This window comes from Crocodylus siamensis, chromosome 11, assembly GCF_052110815.1.
Source record: "Crocodylus siamensis isolate JL-2025a chromosome 11, ASM5211081v1, whole genome shotgun sequence".
Lineage (NCBI taxonomy): Eukaryota > Metazoa > Chordata > Crocodylia > Crocodylidae > Crocodylus > Crocodylus siamensis.
This window is the reverse complement of record NC_143405.1, coordinates 21,500,463-21,526,933: the sequence shown is the minus strand read 5'-3', so window position 1 is coordinate 21,526,933 and position 26,471 is coordinate 21,500,463. Positions and strand designations below refer to the sequence as shown.

The 26,471-nt window shown below is 47.0% G+C and overlaps 1 protein-coding gene and 1 long non-coding RNA gene across 5 annotated transcripts in view; one reads left to right on the top strand and one right to left on the bottom strand.

Annotated features, from left to right (window-relative positions):
* The window catches only part of LOC149855593 (semaphorin-3D-like), a 48,618-nt gene extending 26,742 nt beyond the window's left edge, over positions 1 to 21,876 (bottom strand). For 2 of the 4 annotated variants that reach the window (XM_090022981.1, XM_090022983.1), the window contains exons 1-2: positions 21,741 to 21,876; positions 970 to 1,194 (exon numbers count right to left, since the gene is read on the bottom strand). In XM_090022981.1, coding sequence (XP_089879107.1) covers positions 970 to 1,099 — 130 coding nt within the window. In that variant the 5' untranslated portion in view covers positions 1,100 to 1,194; positions 21,741 to 21,876. Of the gene's footprint in view, positions 1 to 969; positions 1,195 to 2,806; positions 2,855 to 21,740 lie in introns of those variants that run through there. The other 2 variants (XM_090022982.1, XM_090022984.1) reach the window with 2 other exon arrangements.
* On the top strand, positions 21,086 to 24,609 carry LOC149855592 (uncharacterized). Its single transcript, XR_016438591.1, has 3 exons — positions 21,086 to 21,223; positions 23,742 to 23,961; positions 24,542 to 24,609. It is a non-coding gene; the product is annotated as an uncharacterized LOC149855592 (long non-coding RNA).
* Positions 24,610 to 26,471: the final 1,862 nt, after the last annotated feature.

Sequence of the window (26,471 nt, the reverse complement as noted above, 5' to 3'; positions counted from 1 at the left end):
TGTAGTCAAAAGTGAACAGAGTGAATATTAAGAACTGCATTTTCTGAAGGGTGCCTCAAGTCTTAAAAGACAGAAAACCACTGGTGTGAATAGATGAGAGAGACTGGGGAAGGGTAGAACACACCAGCAGGATGAAGCTGCATGTCAGTGCCACGACTGCTTGGTGGGGTAGCAAGGATGGGATCAGTACAATGGCAAGAGAAGGGGAGGGATGAGGGGACAAGGCTGGGGGCAAGGGAGCATGTGTGGACTGAAGCAAAGTCACTGTGGTGGCTGGGAGGTTGAAGTAAATGGCCTCTCAACACAGAGCAGGGAATGTCTTGTCAGGACATGGGGTTTTCTCAGCTCCTCTCTGCATTCTCGCCCCTCAGCACCATATTGGGGAGGCGGAGAGGTGTCACCTTACTTTTACTTTTAGTGCCCATTGTGTGTGTAGCATCCCCCCTGCTGAGTTCAGAGCCAGGTGCTGCCCAAGGTCTCCTTCAGCATGTCATACTCTCCTCTGAAGAGGCTGAAGAAAACGCAAGATACATCACAGCAGAGGTAGAACAAGACACTGAGCTGAGTTTCAGGATGAAAGTGTGCTAGCGGCTATCTAAGATCTCCCTTCTCCATGCAATGACTTTTTTCCCTCCAGTCCCCATCTCTAGCACCAGCAGCATTGTCTTGAGCCCTGGGCTTGTGGTCTTCTTCAAGCCCCCTGGATCTCAGATGCTAAGCTATAGTCAGGTCCTGGAGCCTCTCTAGTCACATTTGCTAGGGGCAAGAAACCCCACTGAGAAGTGCTGATACTAGCCTACCCCAAAACCTGGACATTACCCATCCTGTTATCTCTGCTCTCACAAGCTACCAGCCACCTTGGATAAATGATGCTCCTCTTAGGCCACTCTAAACAGGGCATAATCCCCAGAAAAAACCTTGGCTGCCTCCAGAGCTGGCCCAGAAGACTGATGTAGGTTGGTCCCTTACCTTTGTAGGAGAGACGAAGGCGCGGGGCACCTTGCTTCCAGGCACTGCTGGTCTCAGTGCTCAGCATGAGAATCAAAACCATCAGGGCAGGAGCAGAGAGGAACAGACTTCGGAGGATCAGGGCTTTCATCCTGACTCTGGCTGGGGCTCTGTTGTCAGGGGGGAAAGCAATCCCTCTTTCACGGGTGCATGTTGTGTCTGGGGAGATTCTGGCTCCACTTCCAGCTGAAAACAGAAAAGGAGAAACTGCATCTTTGTGAGCCCTGCACTAAGGTTCCTGGGGTCTTACAGCTTCTCTCCACTGGCTAGACTGGGGTCCCTTTACATTACTGCAGATCTAATTAAGTGATCACAATTTGGGCCTGGTCTTTATTCAGTTTCTGGTCCAATGGAATTGCAGTGGTCCAAACCACTAAGGCAGATATATCGCACATATACCTTTTGCACTGGTATAGCCACATCAGTATGGGGAGAGCAGTGCAAATCCCCCAGTAATACTCCAGTATCACTGTGGAAACTCTTTTCCAACAGAAAAGGAATCCAGCTCTTTTCCCATTCACAGCACTGCACAGTCTTCCTGGTGCATTCTGAATAGATCTTATATGTAGCTCCATTACACCATGCTTGCCATCTCTAGCCCTCAAAGTATGTTAGAGACACTGAACCTATGCCTTAGCCCCATTTTTCAGATGGAAAGCTGGTAAGGTAAAAGGAGTCAATTGCATTCCCCAGTCCTAGAGCAAGCCAGTGTCAGAACCAGGGCTTGTTGTTTCAATGACAAAAGCACTTAGGCTTCATGTGAGACCAGAGCTCCTCTGGGCCACGCACTGCGCAGACACCAAGTGAGAGAGACAGACCCCATCCAGAAGAGCTCATGGGAAAAGCAGTGACAATTGTATGATTGTGCCATCATCATTTGCATGAAACAGCTTTACCAATATAAGCATGTCCCCATCTATGTCAACCCTTTACAGCTGTAAATGCAGCTTCCTCAGTAAGCCTGAGACTATGCATGCTATGGTTGAAAGCCTGGTCAAAGAGATGCATCAGTCCCTGAGGACTGATGTGTCGATGCATTACATATAAGAGGGAATTCAAGTCATAGCATTGACATATATTAATGGCAGTGTTTGCATCAGCATTGTGCTTTATACTCTGGAGTCCCTTATGGGAGTGGAGCCAAAACCTGAAGATTTTCCAATAACTTCTGGACAGGAGGATGGAGATGAACAGAAACCACTTGTCAGCTTAGCACCAACAGGACATGCCTTGCTGTGAACGACTTGTCTGAGAGTGACTCAGAACTGGTGTAGCATGAGGAAAGTCCTCAGAGCTTGGGCTTACGCTGATAAAAACCTTCTCAGACATATAGGATCACATACTCTATCTAGAGCCCTGTCAGAAGTCTCTGTGCTTTTTCCTAGGTTTTGCCTCATTTCATTTTGTAGCTAAATCTTGCCCTCCCACCCAATACTCATTATACCACAACAAGGAACTGACATTTTGGAGGGATACTATTTGAACTTTCCTTTTGTGCCTGTGTGTTTGTGATAATATGAAGGCCTCTCAGCCTTCTCTGTTCATTACAGATAAACCAAGGCTATCAGAGTTCATTAAATTTTCATTGCTTGGGACTGAAGAGCTCTCTTACCCCCACGTTCTTGCATTCATATACATGCTTGTGTTATTCCCTCATACACACACACCCATACATCCTGTATAGGAGGGCAGCTAGGTGGACAATGTGCTGCAAGTATTTATCCGGTGAATGTAGCCAGTTTTCCTGTTCGTAATTGTTCTGATCTCCAACTCTCAGCTCTGCATGTTCAATACTTACGCTTTGTGTTTGGTCCTCTGAGTTGTATGGTTTTCCCTGATTGGATGGCTGGAAATTAATATAGAGGCATTTGGTCTGATGAGGCTTTTATAACCACAGGGACAGTGTACAAGCAGCAGCAACTTGGGGACTAAGGCATTTAAAACTCTTTTGTTTCCTCCATAAGAAGGAACATTTGATTGAGCTATGGACATGAACCCAACACTGGATTTCATGCCTAACTGAGGTAACAGGAGAGAAATTACCTAGATCTAGTGGCTGGTTGGTAGCCTTTTCATGCAATTTTCTCTTCTCACATTCACAAAGTCCTAGTGCATTGCAGTTATGGGAGCAGCCCTGCCTAGGTTCCTCTGCGGTTTAAGGGCTTGTCTTTGCTACCAAGCTAATCTTAGTTATTGCTTGAAGCCCATCCATGCACACAAACCCATAACTCAAATATGTTAATGCTTTTAACCAAGTTGGCAGGCTTCTTGGGAGGTAGAGTAAAGCCTGAGTTAGCAACTTCTCAGCTTCTAATATAACCAGTCTATATTGGATGCAACCTAGTGCTCCAGTGTTTTCTAACAATGCCATTTGCCTAGGAAGAACAGACAAATCCTCCCACAACATGCCGAAAAAAAACTTAAACGAATCAGGTTGTAGCAGCACTCAGATCTGTACGATGTACTCAGAAGTATTTGCTCCTCACATGAGTGAGGATACTATAAGCATGGGCACAACAATCCTTGTTTCACAGTATGGCTGCTCTCAGTTGAGCTAGGTTTTCTCGAGGGGTAACTTGAGAGTTGGTAATTCACATTCAATCTGGAGCAACTGCATACTTTTGTGATCACTCGGCTCTTTTACAACACTAGACATTGCTAGGTGTGTCCTTCCCTATGACTGCCAAGACAATATTTCATAGGAATCTGGCAGAGGTACAGATTGGATTCAAGGGTCTCTGTCTTGTACCACCATTCACTGTGCTACTAAGCCCATTTCCAGTCCTATTTCGGAAATGTAGGTACTTACTCTCAGCTCTCATTTCATTCTCTGCTTCAGTCCTAGACCTTGAGAGATGGGTGTCAAGAGGCTGGCTATGAACCTGCCTGCCCTGCTTTCCTGTGTACTGGGAGGATGCCTCAGCACAGTTGCAATTTTTAGCTTATCCCAAAAGATCCAGTGTCAAGGCCATGAAACAAAGATAAACCATGAACTTTTGGGATCCGCCCTCTTTCCTAGACCTTGGCTGCACCCTGAACAAATGCTGCCAATCTAGTGGTCATCATAAGGGCACAGCTGGGGCTTGATGGAGATGTTGCCAGCACACACTGGTTACTGGAAGCCTTGGGAAAATGCTAGCCAGTAATTGTAGCTTGCTATAAATGGAACATGCCCATACCGGGTTTAGTTCGGGCACGGTGCGCAGATGGGGGTGGGAACCCCGTGGGACCCAAAGCCCCAAGATATTCCTGGGGGCTGCAGGGTTGTGTAAGTTGTAGACAAGCCAGAGCCCTAGCCCTGCATGTACCTCAAACATAGGCCTTCACATTGGGATGAAATAATAGGGCTGGGGGGTATGGCAGGTCACTCACCCTGGCAAGGCGCACTTCTCCTGCTGAGGAATTCAAGGGAAAAATGCTCACTGGTTTCAGTGAGAGCAGAATCAAGCCTCAAAAGGAGATCCTTGTGTAACAGAGCTGTCCTAGGAGAGGGCAATGTTACCACTGATGTAAGGGGCACAAAGTGCAGGGAAGCTCTGTGCCAGCAGTGAATTTGGCCCAAGGCCAGCAAGCAAGCCATGGCTTTGGATGCTAAGGGGAAAGACACAAGGCACATAGGATGCAGACACATAAAATGGATCATCCCTACCTTCTGTGCTAGGCCAGGCCTTAATTCAAATGCAGCCTCAAACCAATGTTTTTTTGCCTGCATCACCAAATCTCATACCTCCTTACTGGGTGCAAAGCTAATGAGAGACATTTGTCTTCCCTACTGCCCTTGTCTTATCTTGTTGTCATTGACCGCTGCGCCAGTTTGTTAAAGGAAGATGTAACTAACCAGCGAAACTCCCTGCTGTTGGGTATATTTGAGGCAAGAGGTTTAGTGAGGTTCAAGAAAGGACTGGACAGTGAGAAGCAAAGAAAATAGCATCCCACTGTTACACTGTCGGAGTGAAAGTCCTGTGCTCCAGAGCTTTTACCTAACTTGGTGCCAGAGACAGGATAACAGATATCCTGGTCCATTCTGCAGTGGCCAGTCCTCTATTCAAGAAACCATGATGGCAGGGCAGGGCTGGGAGGCATGGGTAGGGGCTGGCCCAGGGTTTGAGGGGTGTGTAGCAGTTCAGGACTAAAGTGGCAGGAGAGCCTACAGGACAGGTTTGAAATGCACAGGCAATGCACAGGCTGGAAGCTTCTACACTGGGAGCCTACATGCTTATCACCAAGAATTTGCCCCATTAAAACTGCATCATTTCAGAGGAACAGAACTTGCTTGGAAGATTATTTTCAACACAAAAGGTTTTCCCCAGGTTTTTTTTGAGGGGGCCTATATGCACTAAGCCCCATTCCCTTAGGATCTCTCCTTGCAGCAGTGCCCCATCCATGCCAACCAGGTGTGCAGCAGTGTGGGTTTCTGCACACCTGCTTGTGTCAGCTGGGAATGCAACAGCTGGTGCCTCCTTTCGTGACAGCACCCTGTCCACATAGTCAGCTTCAGCAGAGTGATCCTCACTCAGCAGTGCCTTATCCATGCCAGCTTATCTGGGTGAACTCTCCTCTCTACCTCACTGATGGATCAGGGCCCCCTGCTGTAAACCTCAGAGGTGAATAACTTGTCACAGACAGAGTTTATACTGAGAGGGGGAGAGCAAGTGTTGAGTGGATGGAAACAAGTTGCAGATGGTGAATCCAAGGTTAAATTAAACACTCTCGACAGCTTTAAATAATCAACTGTCCAGAGCTATATGTATTTGCTGTCGTGGTATGAAAAGCGAACTGCTTGAGTTGGGGGATTTCTGTGGGATTCAGAAGTAGGGTCATAGTAGTGAAGGTCTTGTGCTCCTGAGTATCCTAAGAGTATCAGGGGGAGAAACATCAACTTTTGTGGAACCTGTTGTCATGGGAGTTGGGGAACAACATTATGGTAGTTCTTTTTATGAGGAGCTACTAAACTAACCTCTTAGGATAGAGCCAGACATAAACAGTAAAGGAACCTTTCAAAGCTTTTCCCCTGCATAAAACTCCAGTACTGCACTTCCAGTTATGGCCCCATATATCTGTGCCAAAACACACAACAGCCCCCACCCCCATTTATTCTGACCCTGCATCCTTCCTACCTCATCTCTGCCCATGGACCTCCCCCAGACTTGCTCCATTCACCCCATGGCTGTCCCAACAAGGCATCTGTATCCGAAAAGCTTACATCCTACTCTGAACAGCACCAGCTTCTTGTCAATGCCACTCTGAACCAGACTGGAAACAGTGTTTAGTCGCTGTAGCCCAGTCATTCTTTGGCTTCTTTGCTCAGGCCAATAGCTGTTGTATAGACACTCATCCACTTCAGATTGGACCTAGACCAGAAATATAACTTCCATACGTTGCCAAGCAGCTGTTAGAGGGTGGCATCTTCTGGTTACTCTTGATGTGAGGTAGATTTGAACCTTTGTCCTGAGAAGAGTATTTCCAGACCCACTGGTCATGCAAACTACTGGAAACTGTGTGTCCCTTCAAACCTTACTAGTCAAGTACTGAGCTCAGGCAGACTGTTGGTAGGAGGTTCAACAAAGTTAATTATCAGTGCATAATCCCATGGCATTGCACCTCCATAGGGACCAAGCTGTGAAGACACTTGTCCCCATTTACAAAGTGGGACACAATCACCCAGTAGAAGTGCATAAACCCTGGGTGGGGAAGGAATGCTTTAGGCTAACTAGGAGTTACACAGAAACTGGTCGAGACAGTCACAGGAAAATAAGAGCCTGAGAGTGAGATTTATTAGTGTGTGGATCATCTCCCAAGATGGATTGTCAGGTTGTGCTTGAGTCCTCCAACAGTCCAATGTCATGAATATAACATCCATGCTCCCTACCTCATCTCCTGTCCTAGTGGAGCCCAGTATGTTTTGTGAGTCATGGTCCTTGGTTGTTTCCTTCATTAGCAGAATAGTGCCTCTGGTGCTACAGTTTGGAGCTGGATGGGCTAGGACCAGAAGTCAAAGCATAGGGCCAACAGCAGGTGGAGACCAGCCACTGGAGATAGACGAAAGGTGCATGTACTCAGTCAATGTGACAGCCCCTGGCTGGGAAAATGGGACCTCTTGATAGATTGGGTCTTGGCCATATCACTGTTGACTTGTCTGAGATATAAGAGCTCAGTAGCTTTAGCTTCTCCTTCCCCAAGACACCCACTGCACTGAGCTGCCATGAGGAGATCAGAGTGTGACTGGATTAGCAAGATACTGAGATACTGCACTCTGCACTTGCATGAGGCCTACAGCTTTAGGCAGTGCCAGGTGTGCTAATGAAGTGCACTGCTCTTAGCCCTGGGCATGAGGGAAGGGGTTGTCTGTGATGGACTGAGTTGGCCATTTCTGGAATAACGACTGAGTCCAGTCACCGCAGTGTAAAGAAACAGGGGCCCAAGCAAACATGTACGGTCTCAGAGGGCTGCATAAAGTCCCACAGGAACCTTCAGTTCCTCTGCAAAGGAGGATTATGGACAGCCTGGCCTCACCTGATATGCTGTGTGATATGGATATGGGTGGCAATTGTCTCACACCTGCTCAGAGCATAAGCAGGAGGAATTTCCTCCTACTGTGCAGCATGTCTGTCTTGGTTCATGCTTCTTGGTCTGAGTCTGCATTGGGGCAGGTCAAGGATGTGTGCAGGGGTGTTCTGTGGGCTACTAGTTTTATGCCTGTGCATATAACATTGTCTGGGGGTTTGTGTAAGAGCTGGGTTGAGGATGCCTGGATGTGTACGTCTGCCTATATCGTGAATTTATGTCTCTGCAAGCCAGTGTCTGTATGTGTGTGGGACTGTCCATGTGGGTCTGTCTGTCCCTCTACAGAAAGAGATGCATGTAGACAGAGAGCTTGCTTTTTTCCTTAAATTCCACTGAGATTTTAGTTCTTCCCCCGACCCTGTGAAAAGTGATGGATTCCCCAGCAGCTGTGGCTTTGCAGGGAGCATCAGGAAGAGGCAGCTGTTGTCTTCTTCCAAATGATATGGCAAAAAGAAACAAATTCTTCTCCTTCCCAGATCCATCTCCTCCCTTCACTCATTTCCCCTGCTGTTGCCAGGCCAAGCTAGTGCTTTCCCTGCAACAGCCCTCCATGTGGTACTGGGTGTGAAGATGGCTTGGATGACAGTGTTCATGGAACTTCTGGGTGTGGGCAAATGAAACAATTATACCCTTTGAAAGAGGGAACTTACTATATTTCAAGCCAATCCACTGTAACTCTTTCATTTATCCACTGTATCCTGCAGCAAGTGGAATTCATTGAGTAGCTGCTTCATTCTGGTATAAGCCACCTCAGAACCTAAATTCATGCACTGAAGGACCAGAGTGGACATGTACCACAGCTATAATGGATCAATTGATGTATGTTTGCAAGCAGCAAGTTCTCTCCCTGCCCTTTAAATGTAGTACTGAGCACTAGCCACTTGCCTGTCAGGAATGACAGGTGGGGACAGAGTGCCAGCACCCACTGGCCCACGCTGCCACCACCCTGCCTCTGGCCCTGTGCAACCCTCTCGCCCCCATCACTCCCCCCGTGATGCTGCCGCCTCCCAGGCACAGGGGAGGGAAGGCAGCTTGCACATGGTGGCTGCAGCCACTGCCCAGCCCCCCACTGTGTGTCTGGCTGTGTGCAACCCCCTCCCCACCAGCTCCTCTCCCTCCCAGCTGTTCTCAGGGCCTGGTGACGGTGGGGTGCCACCACTGTGTCCCCCGCTTCTCACCTCCCTCCTCCCCACTGCCTCCCCCTCCCTGCCAGTTTTTGTTGGCACCCGGGGATGGGCGAAGCCAGAGCAAGGGGGCAAGGCCAGTGCTGCCACCTCCAAGAAGCAGGGGGGAGGAGGCCAGTGCTGCTCATCTCGCCCCCCCACTCCATCCTGCATCCCCGCTGTCATGGTGGCGCTCCGCTGTCTCAGTCCGTCCCTGCTGTTGCCTGTCATGACTGACGGGGTTGGGCAGGGACAGAGTGCTGCCACCCAGTGCTCCACGGTGCCACAGCTCTGTGCACCCCCCACCCCCATCCGGCCCCATGCGCCAGAGCAGGGGGCCGAGGCCAGCGCTGGTCCGCCAGCACCCCGCGCCACTGCCGCCTCCAAGGGGCAGAGCTGTGGGGGGTGAAGCCAGCACTGCTGTCCTCACCGCCTACTCGGTCCCTCTGTCCCTGCCGTCTGCCATCCCAGCCCGTCCCCCTCTGCCTCCAAGAAGCAGGGCGGGGGGGCGAAGCCAGCACCACTGGCCTTACCCTCCCCCAGCCCCAGTCCTTGTCCCCGTTGTCGTGGCAGCACTCTGCCATGTGTACAGAGCACTCTGATTGGTTGTTTCAGTCAGCATTGCCGAGCATTGGCTGCTGAGAAAACCAATCAGAGTGCAAATAAAGCATTACAGACAGACAGACTAAGGCTTTTATTATAATGGAATAACTGCTTCATCTGTCCAGAGTCTTGTACTCATTTAACATTCATCCACTGCCCAACTGACAGGAAAAGGTGGGAGTGTGAGGTCCGGGCAGAGCCCACTTGGTATCCGGGTCTCCATCCAACGCATGGACTGTAATGGCAGGCGTGAAGTAAAGGTGGTATTTAGACTAACCTCCATTCATTTAGGACACCAAATCTGCCATTACAGAGCCCCAAAGTCTACAGCAGTGGAGAGAGAGAGGTGAGGCAGGGGGAGGCTGAATTTTTCAGTACCTGGACTGTGAAAATGTTGACAAGCGGGGCCAGGCATGTGCTGTGCAAGCTTCTGTCTCCCCTGGGTGCTACGAGTACCCCCACCGTCTTCACCAGCAGATGCTGTTCCTGATTCATACAGCTCTGCCAACGCCCCCCTGTCTTAATGTGCCAAATGAAAGATAGCAATTACAACTCTGCCCACCCATGCAGATTTCCTGCAAAGCTGTGATGCTGAAACATGCTGCATCCCGCAAGTGTGAAGGAACAGGCTCCAGTTGCTGTCAGCGCACTTCACCCCACGCTGTTGGATGGGTCACTTTGCACCACCTGCAAGGAGGGAGGCTCCATAGTTCCCAGGTACATGGTAAATATTCCCTCCTCCTCACAAGTCACTCCAGGAGAGCATGACAGCATGGACAGGTCTTGTTAGTGTCAGGAGCACTTTCTAGCTGGTTTTGACACTTAGCTCTTCTGCTTTTTTGTGTGTTTTTCTTAAATTCCTCACACGTTTTCACATAATAAGATCCCAGCTCTTTCAAGGCGGGTTATGTTGCCAGCCTCCCTTCATCTGGACCCAAGTATAGATATAGGCCTACATCCAAAACACCCATTGAACAATGCAGCTGTTCAGATTATGGCAGGAAGTCTGCAGCTGGCTCCACTTTCTCCTCCTCCCCTGTTTCAATGAGAAGCCACGATGCTGCTTCCCTCAGAACCATTCAGAGAAGTTGAGGTGCCAGTAAATCCCAGCTGTCCCCGCTCTTTGGCACTGCAAGGAATTTTCCATCTCTTTCATGGGCAGGGTCAGTGTGATCTGGGCTTAGCTGGCAGCTCCTGTGGCAGCAGATCTTTATGGCAGAAGGGGACAGATGAACTATCTTCTCTAGGGATGTTCTGTTTCCTACAGCTCTGGAGGCATTGGGAGCACCGTGGCTGCAACTCTGCCCCTGACAAGCAAATGGAGAACCAGTTGGCCCATACATGGCTGGCTTTGATACTACCCCCTGATGAGAGGTCTGGAGGCTGGTGTCTGTTTAATAAACTGCTAATCTCTAACTCAAGAAGCCACTGCTCGATGCTAGTGCTCTCCTCTGCTACCTTCCCTTATTGAGCAAGACCATTTTAGCATTATGTGGAATTCCTGGGTTTTCCTGATCTTTTTCATGCTAAGTTCAGGCCTGGGTGGGGCACAAAAGACTGCACTCATCCCCTGGCTGGCAGTGGATCAAAGGCAGCAAATGCCAATGCTTTCAGATCACTGACTGCCCACTGTATTGCTGTCCCTGGGACTTTGCCTGCATTCTCTACTTGGCTCTGATAGCACCATTTGAGGGCAGTCTCATTCTTGCATCAGGAATGGCTAAAGTAGTTTGCTTCTACCTCTGGTCAGTGCAGCAGGCCAGACTGGCCTGGGGAGGTGACATGTGCATCCCTTTTCATTGGCAGGAATGGGCCTGACTCAAGAGCTGCAAGAATCCTTGACATGCTGAGGAGACAACAGTCACTGCACGAAGGAGAGGACTCTTAACCAACAGGGCTTGGGATAGACTGCCTATCCTATGGGATTTATGCACTGCCCTACCAATAGGAGTGACTGATGGGAAGCAAACATGATGCCTTAGACTGGATTCTCAGCCAGACCAAATAGCGAATCCCATGATCTCTAATAGGGCTAGACTTTGGGTTGAAATCCAGGTACCACCTCACTCTTTCCAAGCAATATCAATGTCAGCCCTTCAGAAGCCACCTGGTGCTGTCTGCAGCACTGACCAGCTTTAAACTCTTGCTGTTGAGAGCTCACTGTTTGGCAGACCTGGTGTATGAAACCACCCAGCTCCTGTGTCCTTGGTCAGCCCAGCAGGTCCTTGCTGTGGGGTGTAAACCAGAAAGGAAAGCCAAATAGCAGCTGCGTTGCGTTCAGAGGAAGAGGGCTGGGCTTCTCCCTCAACAAAGCACAGGATCAGAAAGGCAAGACAAGTGTGTGGCATTGGGAGGCATTGTCTCAAGCTGAGCTGGCAACATGGGCTGGTTTCCTAGGTGTTCTTTAGGATCCCCACCTTGGTGAACCACTAACCCTGAAAGGCAGTAACATGGCAGCCAATACTTGCTCCAAGTACCTGGCTACTTATGCTGGGGTCAAACCACTGCCAGCACCATGAAGCATGTCCACTAATCTAGCTGTATAGCTACACTGAGAGTCAGAGCAGAGACAGTTCAACCATTTCAGAGGACCAGAGGAGTAAGTTAAGCTTCTTCCCAGAAAAAAAATTAAGTCAGCCAACTTTTTTAGGCCAGCTCAACAGCTGGGTCCAGGAACCTGAATTTCTGCCTAGAAACAGACCTGAGTGAGAAGATATACATATGTATGTTTAGGTGGAAGGTGCTTAGACTGACCACACTTGGAGCTATTACCTACTGCATTCTGCCCCTCTAGTGCATTTTGCACAGGGCTTTTAACTAAGTCCTTGGGCTGCATAGTGACTGCTTCCTTACCTAACTCTCTTAGCAGGGAGTAAAAGGTTGAAATAAGGATATCGGAAGAGACTTTGGCTCAGTCCTTCTAGATTTTGTAAATACTGCTAAAACCTCGGGAAGCTTGGCGTTCCCAAGGTGCATACAGGAGAAATTCCTTCCTGTAGCCTTCTGACAGTGTCTGGGACAGGACATTCTGGTAGTGTCAAGACGAGGGAATTGGTGCTGTATTATTGCCAATGTTCTCTAAGTCAACTGAGTTCAAAGCTATGTGTAGTACGGCTGTGCAAAACAGCACCTTTCTGCTTCGACTTCCGTTTCAGTGGGACAGTGTTTTGTTTTGAGTTTCATTTCATTTTGAAAGCACTGTTCCGTTTTGTTTTGTCGAAACTGTTTTGCTGTTTCAATGCTGTTTCGACCTTTCACCCATAGGCTATAATGGGGAAGCAGAAAACTGCCTATACCTATGTCATTTCTTGCCTGATTTGACTAAAACTTTCCGGGATGGTAGCCCCTTCTGAGAGCATGAATCCTGCCACATTTCAAGGAGATAGGTAGGTGCAGGGGTTTCTGAGAAACTCTACCTCAAGTTGTTGACAAGCAAAACTTTTGTCACTTGCTGGCAGCAGCAGCTTCCTGTCATCTGGCAGGCAGATCCAGGGGCCCACACCCCTGGGAGGGCTGCAGGGCTGTGTCAGACTCCTCCGGGGGTGCGGGCAGGCCCCCAATCTGCCTGCCGGATGACAGGAGGCTGCTGCTGCCTGGGACCAGCACTGGGAAGATTGGTGCTGATGCTGGTGCCAGATGGCAGCAGCTGCCTCCTGTGATCCAGCAGACAGATCGGGGGTCTGCACCCCTGGGAGCAGTCTGGCAGAGCCCCTGCAGCCCTCCTGGGGGTGCAGGTGGGTCCCTGATCTGCCTGCCAGTTGACAGGAGGCTGCTTCTGCTGCCTGGGACCAGCAGCAGCACCAATCTTCCTGGCGCTGGGTGCAGGTTGCGCTCAGTGCCAGTCCCAGGCAGCAGGAGCAGCGTCCAGTGATCCGGCAGGCAGATCAGGGGCCTGCATCCCCAGGAGGAGTCCAGCATAGCCCCACAGCCCTCCCAGCAGGCAGATCAGGGCCCCGCACCCCCAGGAGGAGTCCAGCACAGCTCCGCAGCCCTCCTGGGGGTGCAGGTGGGCCCCTAATCTGCCTGCCGGATGACAGAAGCCTGCTGCTATCTGCTGGGACTGGCACTGGTTGCAGCCTGCACCCAGCACCGGGAAGATTGGTGCTGCCACTGGCTCCAGCTGGCACCAACAGCATCCTGTCATCTGGTGTGCAGATCCAGGGGCCCGCACCCCCGGGAGGGCTGGGGGGATGTGCTCCCATGGGCTGTGGCCCCCAGATGACACGAGGCTGCTGCTGCTGCCTGGGACTGGCGCTGAAGCCAAGTACTAATCCCAGCTTCAAAACTTGAAACATTTCAAAACTTTCAAAACATTTTAAGTGCCCTTGTTTTGTTTCAAAGCTCTTTCAGAGGCTTTTGTTTCGTTTTGATTTTGCTGTTTCAAGCTTGAAGCGCATCAAAACAGCTTTGAAACGAAACACCTGGCAAAATTTTGCACAGCCCTAATGTATAGCCTTAACTCTGCCCCATAGCCGTGCATGAATTTTGTGTCTATGCCACACACTGGGCACCTATACATGAGCACCGAGGCTGCTCTGACATGCTGAAATTCCAGGGTGTTGGAGCAGACTCGATTAATGGAGTTACTGGAATGTGGCAACTGCTGTGCTCCAGCAGCCTCCTGTGTCTTATGTATCAACATCCCTGTGCTTAAAAATGGTGTCAGGGGCACTTGAACTAAAGCTCATCAAATAAGCTTTAGTTCAAATGCCCCCGCTGCCATTTTTAAGTGAAGGGACACTGATACAGGAGACACGGCAGCGCTTCAATTAGAGCAGCTCCCAGAGTCTCTCTAATTAAAGTCCCACCCCTGGAGCCCATGTAAAAGTGCCCACTGTGATCAATCAGAATATCATGACAGCAAGGACAAGCTTCAGATCCTCCAGCTCTAGAAGTCCAGCTCAATCTTGCTTCAAAGAAAGGAGTATCATGATTGGCAACATTGAGTCTATGTCATAACGTTGAGCCTTCCTTGCTCCATCCATTGGAGAGCAGTGGTGCAATAATTTAGTTTAGTATACTTCTGCTCTACCCCATAATGGTGCTGAGAAGCTTAACTTTGTATGTTAAGTGCTATCTGCAGATGGAGGGCACCAGAAACAGGCAAACAAAGAGCCTTTATCCTGCTCACATCACCAAGTGGACCAAATGCCTAATGTGATACAAGTCCCAGGAGATGTACATACATTCCTGAGAGTATTTTATACTGGAAGTCCCTCATATGGGATGAACCTGACACTTGTCATCTGTCTAACACATGGCCTGACACTCAATACAACAATTCTGAGTCCTCAGAGTTTGTTGCATTGAGTTCCCCCAGACTCTTTAGACTTTCCAAGTTGAATCTGTAGGTTAATACAGCAAAATCAGACAGGATTAGCTACATGGAGCTGGGATGGAGAGGATGCATGTCACACATGCTTGTTACATTACTCCTAAACACAGACAGAATGATGGGTGCCATGGGATGAAGGCATTTAAGAGTGTCACACACAGAGAGGAGTGGGAGTTGTTGGCTTCAGATTTTTGCTCATGTCACACTCCGTATGTATGTGCACGTGTATGTTGTGGAGTAAGATGATTTCTCAAGGTTGAGGACTGGAATAACAGAAAGGGCTATGGATTAGGACTTAGGTGTGTGGAAATTCCAGAGACTGGAATATTAGGGCCCTGACGATCAGGACTGGGGTACATTGGCAGAACTGTGTGTGGCATCTGAGATACCAGTTGCTGGAATTTACTGAGTCCTAGCCATCCATCATTTTCATGGGCATTCAAATAATGCATAAAAGTCCTGGCTGAGGGAAGGTGGGAGGAGGTGCTGGATGGCACCCAACATTTGGACAGAGTGACTTTCAGCTCTAGGTCACTGAATCAGATCTGCACAAGGTCAGTAGAGACTAAATTAAGTTGATGGCTGGCTGTTTAGTGGCCTCTGTGAAATAAGTGTGTGGTCTTGGTCAAGTTCCTACTGGGGACATTTCAACATAATAAAGGGCCTCTTTAAGAGCAGTCTTAGAAGACAGGCCAGGGGCTGAAGGCACCCTCAGTCATCCCTGGGTTTGGCGGGGTCTCTCCAGGTATCTCAGCCATGCCATTAGTGGGTTTGTATTGGGAGGGGAAAAGCTTGAAGGAATAGGGTACCTGATTCTCCAGGGCTGTCAAGCCAGCTCCTATTAGTAGTACTCATTTCACTAACAACTGAATAACACATGTATTTTAAAAGGATTTTTCCTGCTGAAAGTTAAGTTTGTTGCAGTAAAGAAACACCCCCTTCTCTGCAAGCATAGTGTCTTGGAGCTCAGCAACTCTCAGATCAAAACCTGTTATTTGCAGGGCTTCACAGCTTTAGATTTCTACCTAGTTCCAATGCAGAGACCTTCACAGTGCAGGGGGTGGTTGTGGGGCATTTGTTGGGTACTCACTGACCCATTAGATTGATTCACTGATGCCAGCCAGTGCTACAGTATGAGGTCACTGAGTATTGTGCTTCTGAAGCTGTTCCCTTCCCTGGCCAAGACTGCCTGCCTCCCCTACCCAGCGCATGAAAGCTCTGCTGTATTTTCTTTTAATCAGAGAAGACCTCCCCCTCCCCCTGCCCAGCCTTCTACACTAATTGGAGTAGAACTAGTAAGTGTGGGGGGCTTTGCCAGAGAAAGTATTTTAATGAGGAACCATCAAGGGTTCCTGCACTGTTATCTGCTTCTTCTCAGGGTCTCTGTAATTACAGTTTGGCTTGTGTGGCAGGCTCTCCAGATGAATCCCTACAGCCTTTGCATAGCTCCATGCTCCTGAAGCTTCTGGGAAGAACTGGCTTTTCTGTCCTCTGCACACCCCTAGCTACCTTGCTCACTCCAAGGGGTATAACGTTTTGTTCAGATAGACAATCACTCTTCCTGTTGCCTTTGAACGGTATACTTGCTGAGTGAATATAGGTAACCTGGCCTGCCTCAGGGCAGGGAGGAAGACAGACTCCTTTAGTTTAGTAGAAATCCAAGAATGTATCTTGCATTTGACTTGGGCAGTTCTTATGCCTCTGGGCCCAATCCTACAGTCCCTGTCACAGAAATGGCAGCTTTTTCTGAGCAAGGAGTGTTGGAATTAGCCCAAATGTAGTCTCAGCACAGGGTATTTCCTGGGGATTAGTGAACAGCCAAGACACAGTTGTACTCCAGGCCATTCACCCCAGCTGGCCATTCATTCATTTTTCCTCAGTAGGTACCCTGCACCCAGGTTGACAATGTGATAAATGGAAAACGAGGAAACATTTGTTAGGGGTTAGGGTGATTCAACTGCTGCTCCGATGATTTAACTGTTGAGAGAAAATAAATGCAGAGCCCCACTGCGTCCTTTCTCCAGGGCCACTCCTCTGACTACAGCTACATTTTAAGGCAGACAAGGCTCTCATGGCTGCAGGAATTTAACAATGTATTAGTCAAACCAGCACCAACCTGAGGTGGTATATGTTAAACAGATAGTTTTGGGTGTGGGAGACTTGTCTACGCTAAGGCTCTTAACATCAGCAACACCATCTCACCTGCATTAGTGAGAACAGCGGTGTATACAAGGCCTACATGTGAGAACATAGGCAAGTGTGTGGGTACAGTACTGACTGTGTGTGGCACCTAAGGTGCTTTCCTTAAACATCAAAACCACTTAAAATCTTAAATGTATTTATTGCCACAAAACCCCTATGGCATGACAGTGCTATTATCCCTGTTTTAATAACTGCAAATTGGGGCACAGGGGGCACATCTACATGTTCATTAATGCATTGTAATTACAGTGTTACTAAACTTAATATGCTGTAATCGGCACTACTGTGCATTAGCAGGGGCACATGCTTTTTTGCGATGCTAATGCACAGTAGACTAGCATTAGCATAGGGTTTGCCTGCTGCGCTAATGTACAGTAGAGTTAGTCTACTGCTCCTTTAGTATCTCATGTAGACACGCCCAGGAATATCAGTACTATATGGCAATAAGGGAGCACTATACTGAAATGTAGCAAACCCTCTGACTCCTGAACCAAAAATAGTGTAGGTGCTTAAGAAGCAGAGCTTATTGGCACTGCACTTAAACCCAGCTACCTACACTTCCAATTCACTGGAGCTCCTTAGTTCCTGTAGCACAAAGAGAATTGCCCAAGGACGCACAGGAAGTCTGAGGCAGAATAGGGACTAAACCCAGACACCCCACCAGCCCAAGTGAGCACTTGAATTAGTGGACCCTCCTTCTTCTTCACCACAGAGCAGTTCTTTATGGGAGCTCAACACGCTGCGTAAAAATCTGGCCCTTTAGGGCTGAATGAATATGTGTGGCTGTAGCATGTGGCAGTGCAGTGTTTGTTCACAAGTGTGCTTTCTGTGAGGAACAGTTCTGTTCTCTCTGTTACAACGGAGAGATTAAAACTGAAAGCCACTTGGTGTTCATGCTCTAAAGATCTCTGGCAAAAATAATCCACCAAATTAACTGTCATCATTAATCTCTCACCGGAAAGAAAGGAACTAAACCTCAGCCTAAAATTTCAGGAGAAATCCTGGGAGAAATGATGGAGATGGCCAACACAGATGCACAAAAAATGGCAACCTGCCAGCGAGTTGAAGCCATTGTTCCTGTGAAACCACATCCTGGGCAGGCAGCCGATTAAACTCTGTGTGACATTAGCAACAATAGTGCTCAATGACATGTAAATAAAGTTTATTGAACTGAATTGTGTTAGCCCAGTGTGCACGTGTGAGTGAGTGCATGTCATGGGGGGAGTAGATAGTGGATATCTGTAGGGGTGCCTGGCCATACACAGGAGTGATTGAACACGGAGAAAGCACACGTGTCCATGTCATTCACTGGTCAGTGTAATGTAAATGTTCACCTCTGTCCAAGCTATAAGGATATAGATCAGTCACCTCCTGCAGTTAGTGAGACTCATGCTTTGAGCTGTGGTGGTTCCTTAGGTTAACGTTTGTTGTGTGAATGAGGATGGAAGTTACCACCTCCACAGCTAATTATGTATGGTACTGTACAGCCACCCTAACCCCCTTGCTATCCAAGTACCAGTAGGTACAGATCTGTAGGACTGCAATCAAATGACAATCTATATCTATGGGAATATTATGCTTAGGGAAACAGAAGGACCCAGTGGAAAGGATGCAGGAGTGAGGCCCCCTGTATTCTGATCCCAGCTCTGCAACCTCAGACAAAGCATTTTACTCCTCTGTGCTTTAGTTCCCCCATCTGAAAAAGGGATACTGGTTCTTCCTCCTTAAGTCCTATGTATCCTGCTAAAGAAGGGCATGAAATAAGAACTAGGTGATGGTGGTGGTGGGAGGAGTGCATGTGTGCGCGTGTATGTGTGCGTGCGTGCACATGTGTGATTCAGGGGAGTAGCCAGGAAAGGGATTGAAGTTAATCATGGAATGGATCAAACTGCCTTTTTCCTCTGGTTTTGGATTGTGAATCGTCCCCTTTTAGAAGCTCTGTGCTGTCTTGCAACAGGGGATGGAGTGACACATCCTGAGCATGTCAGTCCCAAAGTCAAGAGTGCTCCTCAGAAATGTGCATGTAAGGAAGGATGCCTGGATTTTTCCAAAACCTCTCCTACGCCCATAAAATTAAATTTCTCCCTGGATCCACCTTGGGGTCAAAGGAGCTATTCACTTGATCTCTGTAGAATTTTGCCTCCCTCATTTTTCAGTACCAGGTCTGTGCCTGTGATCCCTAGTTTTGTAAAGGCACCAATTATTCTGGGCATCCTCTCTCTGACAAACCTCTGCTCTAACCCTGACAGGAGTGTGAGATGGACTGAATCCAAGGGAAGAGACAGCTCTAGTGATATGGGAGCCAAGGTTTGCAATAAATCTTCAGTTTCGCTATAAACAATTCCCGAGATGGTGTCACAAGATCATAGAAGACAGCGAAGAAACTAGGAACACTTGTCTGCTTTAGCATCTGGCTTCTGTCCCTAGTTTCCTTTCCATCATTAGTAAGTGGGCTCTTCTGATTCCTGCTCTAGTTTTGGCTCTTATTCTTTTGGTTTGAATTCAGTGGAAGGAGCCAAATTGACAGCCTTGGAGTCTGAACTTCTCTCTTGCCTATGGAATAGGGATGACCCAGACAACAGCACCCTACCCTACCTCCATGGACAGAGTCCACTTTGCTAGTTTGGAGAAGATTTGCAAATCAATTTTGCAGCCTTTGTGTTTCCTGCTCAATTCTCTTCCTAAGAAACTAAACCCAATTAATTCTTCCTGCATCTCTGTGAACTTAAATGGATTCAGATCACAGATGATTGTTGTCTCAATATCTCTAATAATGTTTCTTTCCAATGTTTCTACCTCTGTCCTATCTTCCAAATAGACTCCCCTCTTTCTTACCCTCCCTAGGGCTCTCTAAGGGTCATGACTCACAAAGGTATTTGTATCATTATGACACCTGTGCTGTAATTAAGACAGCAAGGAATATATATTTAACCTGTAATCTTCTTTTTTTTAGTTGCACAACCACCACTTCTTCCCAAATTCTCTCTCTCTTCTCCAGGACTGTCCCCAGGGCCTGGATCCCTTAGGATTGCCAAACTGCTGGTCACATGGTAGGTAGTTGTACATGATATCCAGCAAGAAGCAGCCTGATCAGGCAAGTTCCAAGTTTGGGCAGGTTCTCCAACAGCATAAGAGCTGATGGTGAGTGAAGCAGAATAGTGCAAGGGTGAGAGAGGAGACTGTTTTCTTGTTTAATGGATGGCCTGGATGGCCAAGTCTGACCTAGAGGAAAATCCCACAAAGGACTCGGATCGATGCTCTGAAATCTATGGTTGGGGTTTTCAAGAGGCTTAAGGGAGTTAATCAATGGGATATTGGCACCAGTGTTCCCCCTAAGCTGCGTGGCATGCACAGGCATGCAGGCACACTCATGCTGCACTGCCAGGCGTGCCTGTGTGGCTGCGCAAGCCACGCAGCTTAGAGGGAAAGCTGATTGGTACCACTTTGAACAACCCAATTAATATGTCTATGTTCCTATAACAGTTACCGTCCTTTCTGAGCTAACAGTACAACTCTCCCTCTATGAGTACTAGGCTACAGCAAAGATATCCTAACTGAGAAAGGTCTCATGCTACTGATCTTAGCCTCTGAGCCAGGCAGTGACACTGTATAGACAAATAGCTTAACTGAATGGAACTAAGGCAACAACCTATTTTTTGTGGCTTAAAAAGCCTACCTATATTCTTTCTACTTATTATCCTCCCACAGTTTCCAGTGGATACTGTATCCTTCCATTAATATTCCTGGCTGTTGTGTAGTCTTGCTGTGCAATGTTAGACATATACTGTGCTCCACCCAAGAGGTGGTCTAATTTCAAGGGTGGGTCAAAGTAATTCTAGTATCTGGTTTAAGTTAACAAAGTGCTTTGGTATCCTTCCTCTGCTACACAAGCACATTATTATTCTACTGTGCCATTATCTAATCAAATCTCACAAAAGCATGATGTTGAAACATGCCTCCCATCTCCTCCCAGATGCCTTTATTATTTGGTCTCCTCAGTCATCAATAACCAAGGGCTGAGGTATTTAGAAACAGGAGTATTAGGTAAATGATTCCACTTTGCATTTCTCAAGGTCTGTTTCTTTTCTGCCTGCTACATCATCTGCCCAGAGTTTCTGGGAATTGAAGTGTTGCGGAGAGGGAGGTGTGACAGCTGGTTTAAAGGAGCAGAACTTTTCTCACAGCAGTAGATTAAATCAGCCCTGCTGAGGGTTTAACTCATTCCAAGGGATTAGGAGCCTTTTTTTTTTTCCAAACCAGGGCTGTCAGAGTCAAATAGAAAACAAAGACTGATATTTTTGGTATCCAGCAGAGCAGTGTGGAATCAGTGGAACAATCATCAGACTGGGTAAGTTCTTTAGAGGAAATATTTCCTATAAGGTTATTTTAGATAGTTAAGACTTAGTGAGGCATGAAAACGTCAGACTAAAGAGCCCACAGAAATTATCAGCATTGAATATACCTTATCCTGGTAATAAAACTTTCTAAATCCAAAGAAAGGCATTAGTAGACAGATTGTAATAAAAAATAGTCTCACTGGAGACTTCCTCATCACATACTACGGCATATGAGTGACAGAATAATCTCTGCTCTGTTTCTTAAGAGTGACTCTGGAAAAGCTAAATCAATCAGAAGCCTTATGCAGATTTATATTACATGTAACATACAGATTTAGAAGTCAAATGTACACTTAAGTTATAGTGGGTTGGAGCTGATATAACTTCACTGACCTTGATGGATCTACCTAAGTAGAAATAAAAGCATAATTTGATCTCACATGGGGGTGGGGAAAAAAATCAAGATTTTCCAGCCCCAGCTGCCAAGCCTGTAAAATCAGCGCTTTAATAACCCTTTTTGTTACTCACCAACCCAAGGCTTTGTTTCTTATTGATGATTAATCGATGTTCCTTTACCAGCTTGCAGCCTGTTCACACTGCTATCTTGTTTCAAGCTCAGCCGCTTCCAGTGCATAGTCCGTGGCAAAGCAAAAGCACCTGAACTTTACAAAGAAGCTGGGGAGCAGAGGTGGAGTCAGCATGGTGTGATGTCATTCAGAGACAGCCTCCATTCATAAAAACAGCATAAGCTGTTAGCAAACCATCTGTTCTTCTTATTTATGTTTCATCCTCAGCTTTTAAATCAGTTCCAAAGGCTATATGAGATTTGCAGGGAACAGGTGACATCTAGTGGCAAATATATTTATTTATCTGGATTCAAATCCCTGCTCGGTATGAAATAAGAAACTGGCCATTGATCATGGTTGTGAAATAAGTACTGATCTTTGCATTAAATTATATGTTATAAGAGTCAATATTACTCTGCTTTCCTGTAAAGCATTTTGAGGAGCTCAAAGCACCTGATTGAGATGAATGAATCCTCTCAAGATACCCCAACAGGTAGCTGCTCTATGATTCTCTCTCTTTAATAGAGGAGGAAATTTAGATACAAAGATGCTAAGATTCAGATTTTGAAGGTAGTTTAGCACTGCTGCATTCATTGTTGCAAGGCCTAAGTCAATTAGATAGCTAAATCCCATTAAAAAAAGACTTAGCCTAAATCTCATTGAAAATCAGTGGGAGTGAACTCCTAAATCACTTCTGAAAACAAAGTTTAGCAATCTAATTGATTTACTTCTCGCAGAGGTGAGAGGACAAATCAGGTCCCAGGTAATTTGTCCAAGATCACATGATAGCAGAGATGGAAAAGGAATCTAGCAATATTTATCTCAAGGACTATCTGTACTGCATTTGGTAGAACGAGCTGACTTTTCCTTCAGACACTGTATGATGTAACATGAAGCTGCAAGATGTGCATGTATGTAAGGAAGCACTTGGTAGAACATAAGCTGCTCTTGAGGATTCTCTGTAGAGATAGTATTAGGTGATGTTTTCAGGAGATGAATACAAAGTTTCACTTTGCTTTGCTGCTTGGAACAGGACCACATCCTGGCCTTCGAGAAAAGTAGTTCTTCACGGCAGTCTGAAGTCAGGCAGAAAGCAGTACAACACGGCACCCTAGGCCATTTGTACACACCGCAAAATTGGCCTTTAAAGCAGCTTAATGCCCTTTTGCACTGCTTTAATGGTGCAGCTGTTTGCATGTGTCAGTGGTGTAATGCACTTTAATTTGCACGTGTTGGCAGCATAATGTGCATGAAATGACTTTGGGACACAGCAAAATAAAACATCTCTGAGGTGGCTTAGTTTGCCGTGGAGGGAAGCACTGGGCCCCATACATCTCGGGGGCTGTGAAGGCAGCCCGTACAGGCAGCATGGTGGTGGCCTGTGCAGGCAGGCTCCACTGAAGGGGAAAAAAAAAAATCCGTGAGCCTGATCTTTTTTTTTTTGTCGCCCTGCCTGGGGCCTGCCTGCCTGAGGGCCCAGCGCTTCCCTCTGCAGCTGTGGTGTCCTCTGGGACCGCTCGGGCTGGTGCTTGCAGGCGGGTGCCTCTTGGGGGACGCCAGTGCTGTCACAGAAGGAAGCACCAGCCCCCACCTTGCTCCGCAGCTCAGGGACGCTGGCAGCTCGCCATCCCCTCCCTGCCGCTGGAGAGGCAGGTAAGAGTTGGGCCCAACCTTTGTGCACATGCCACGGGGGTGTACTTCACCCTAAATTGAAGCGGTGTTTTTAAAGACCCATCACTTAAATTTAGGGAGAATTAAACTGAAGCAAACCCCAATGGCATGTAGAAACATCTTTAGAATCTAACCCCTTCAGAGGCATAAGTTTTTGTAGGTGACAGCCTAGCATCTGCTGAAATAGACTGTTAGGCTCTAAGGTGCCACCCTGACGGGCCTTCTGCCATTCATACCTTGTGCTGGTTCTGTGGCTTTCACTCTTGCATGTGTAATATTCTCATTATTCCAGTTTCCCCAAACTACAGCAGAGAGGGAAGAGGGCCTTCTGGAAAAGCCTGCAACCCACAGGAACCTCACCTCTTGAGAAGTGGCTGGATGCTGGGCACAATTATGGAAGCTCATGATACTGTGATCATGAGAGCAGTTAGTTTATGGAAGGTAACACTGTGCCTCATCTTCATAAATTAGAAAGGCTGTTTCTATTACAGACCCAGGCCCATGACCCCCAGGTAAGACTCTATTATTAATCTGCTGAGCTGGTGGTTGGATGGCAGGAATAAGTCAGAGAGAGGGGTATAGGGGAGGACCTAGCTGGAAAAGGAATAGACCCAACTGGAAAGGATGACAAGAGCAGGAAACTGCTCATTTGGATGTGGAAGTGATGCGGCCAGGAAGACATAACTACTGCAGCTCTTGATCTGGATGATTTATTTACTTGTTTCCTCTGGAGGTGATTTCCTAAATTCTTGCTGTAGGGCTGCCAGGGAGGAGAACACGTGGAGCTTTGCGTACATCTTGCTCCCTTCTGAGTGCATCTAAGGGTTCAAAAATAGATCAGACAGGTATAAAAGGACCTGAAGATCAGTTCAAGATGATTTTGAGGAGTGGGTTGGCTTGGGCATATTGCGCACTGACTTCCCATTCTGCATGTTAAGAGGAGCACCCTGTCATCTGAGGGTGGCAGGCTGTTTGAATCAGAGCCCCTTGCGAGGCAGAGTGAAATTCTCCTGCAGACTTGCTCCTCTGAGGGATGCTGATGACATCTAGCGGCAATACCATCCACGTAACCAATGTGTTGTTTTTACTTAGAAAACCCAGAGGTTCGTGGCTAGAAGATCTTGCTCCTGCTCAGGGTCATACCAATCATCATATCTGTGGTAAGGAGAGATTTTTTTTCCCCCCTTAGCTCAGACTGGTGTGAATGGTTTGTTTTCCTTTGTAGCATGGGGCATGGCTCTTTTTCAAGGATCCTCTGGACAGACATATATTAACCAATTATTTTTCCATTTTGATGGCAGGAATTGGCAGTGCTGTCACCCCTGCTTTTACCTTTAGCATGTTATAGGGTGTTCCAGATGTTCCTGCTTTTGTGCCTTGTAATTGTGCATAAGAGTATAAAGTGGCAATTTGACTTGATAAACGACTACTTGCAAATGCAGGAGACTGGACTCAGTGGCCAAGGAGGTCCTTTCCAGTTGTGTGCTCCTACTTATAGGGTGAGGACCAGGAGTTCTGTCTAAGCTTTGAAGCTAAACTCAAAACTCATACTTGATTTTCTCCATTTAATGCAATGAGCTGAAATTTTAGCTTTGTTTCTATCACTGAGAAACTGATGTACTAGACTGTGAAGGACCAGACTTCATAATTCTGGCCCATAAATGGTTCCCTGGGGCATTAGAAAAGTCTATGAAAATTGCAGACACAAATCCAAACACCTAGATTCCATGCACTTCCTATCAAATGGGCACCTTTACGGCGTGACATATTCAGTAGAAGGGTTTGTGTAGTTCTGGAGTAAAAATTCAGATGAAGGAATATAAAAGACCAATAAACGTACGAATGTGATTAAATGATGTGGTAAACTGCAACAGGAGACGAGTTGATGACCTAGGTGACCCCTTCCACTTCTATGTTTATGTTCCTGTTCTTTATTAAAACCTGGAAGTTTCAGCAAAAAATACCAAGTATTTATCTGCATGTTTTGCAAAACTAAGAACATCAGAGAGACTTCAGATGAGAGACATGTCACAGTAATAACACCAGTACCACCTGGAGCTGGACTTTAAAATGCCCAGGAAATCAGCTGCTCTAAGGGCAAAGTGCTTCATTCAGCACCTACTGATGTCAGTAGGAACTATCCTGCTGACTTCAGTGAGCACTGATATTCTTCTGCCAAAGGCTGTATTTCAGATAAATGGCTGATATGAACTGGGATTTACTGGGTAAAAGTGAACCTGCATAATTTCCGAGTCTGTGACAAATAGACCGCCAAAAGGGGACACAATTTAGCTATACAGTGTGGTGGAAGGAACAATCATTCTTGGTTGCCAAAAACATTTTATGCAACTTATGGGTGTATGCACAATTTTATTAGGAATCCTTTTGACCTTTTATTTCCTTGGTTCACTTTATTTTCTTCATCATTAAAAAATAACCAATGTTTAAAAATATTTAACCAGTCCTTGGATTGGAGAGTAAAGCATTGTATGCATTTAGATCTTGGTATGAAACAGGCAATGTGACTGCTTTTTAGGCCATCTTCTTGTTAGCTCTCCCACACAGAACTTGGCATGAGTATAATCACATCTTGGATAGGAGATCATCCAAAGGCTGGCAAAATATGATTTAAGTAGTCACGGTTGGTATTTCAAAATTGCTCCTGCAGTTTCAAATATCAACAGCACTTCTCTTACTTGCTGCCCTAAGGTATTTTTAGAATCACTGTGAATTAATAAACAGCTGAGACAAAGGTGGATGCATATTGCTAGTGGATCAAAAGGTTACCATATATTTGTAAAATCTTTTGATCCGTCGGAATAGAAAGAGCCATATATATTCGTGATGTTATTGGTACTTTTAAAATATTGCTCTGCAGTGTTTGTGTTTAGTTCAGTTACTTTTGTTATGATGCCAGCCCTGGTATCATGGAATATGTAGTGTTCTCATGAACTGAAAATAAATAGGCAGCTTTGGACTTGGTCAGTAAGCACAGTGCTCGAGAGACAGGAGGCTGGGAGGT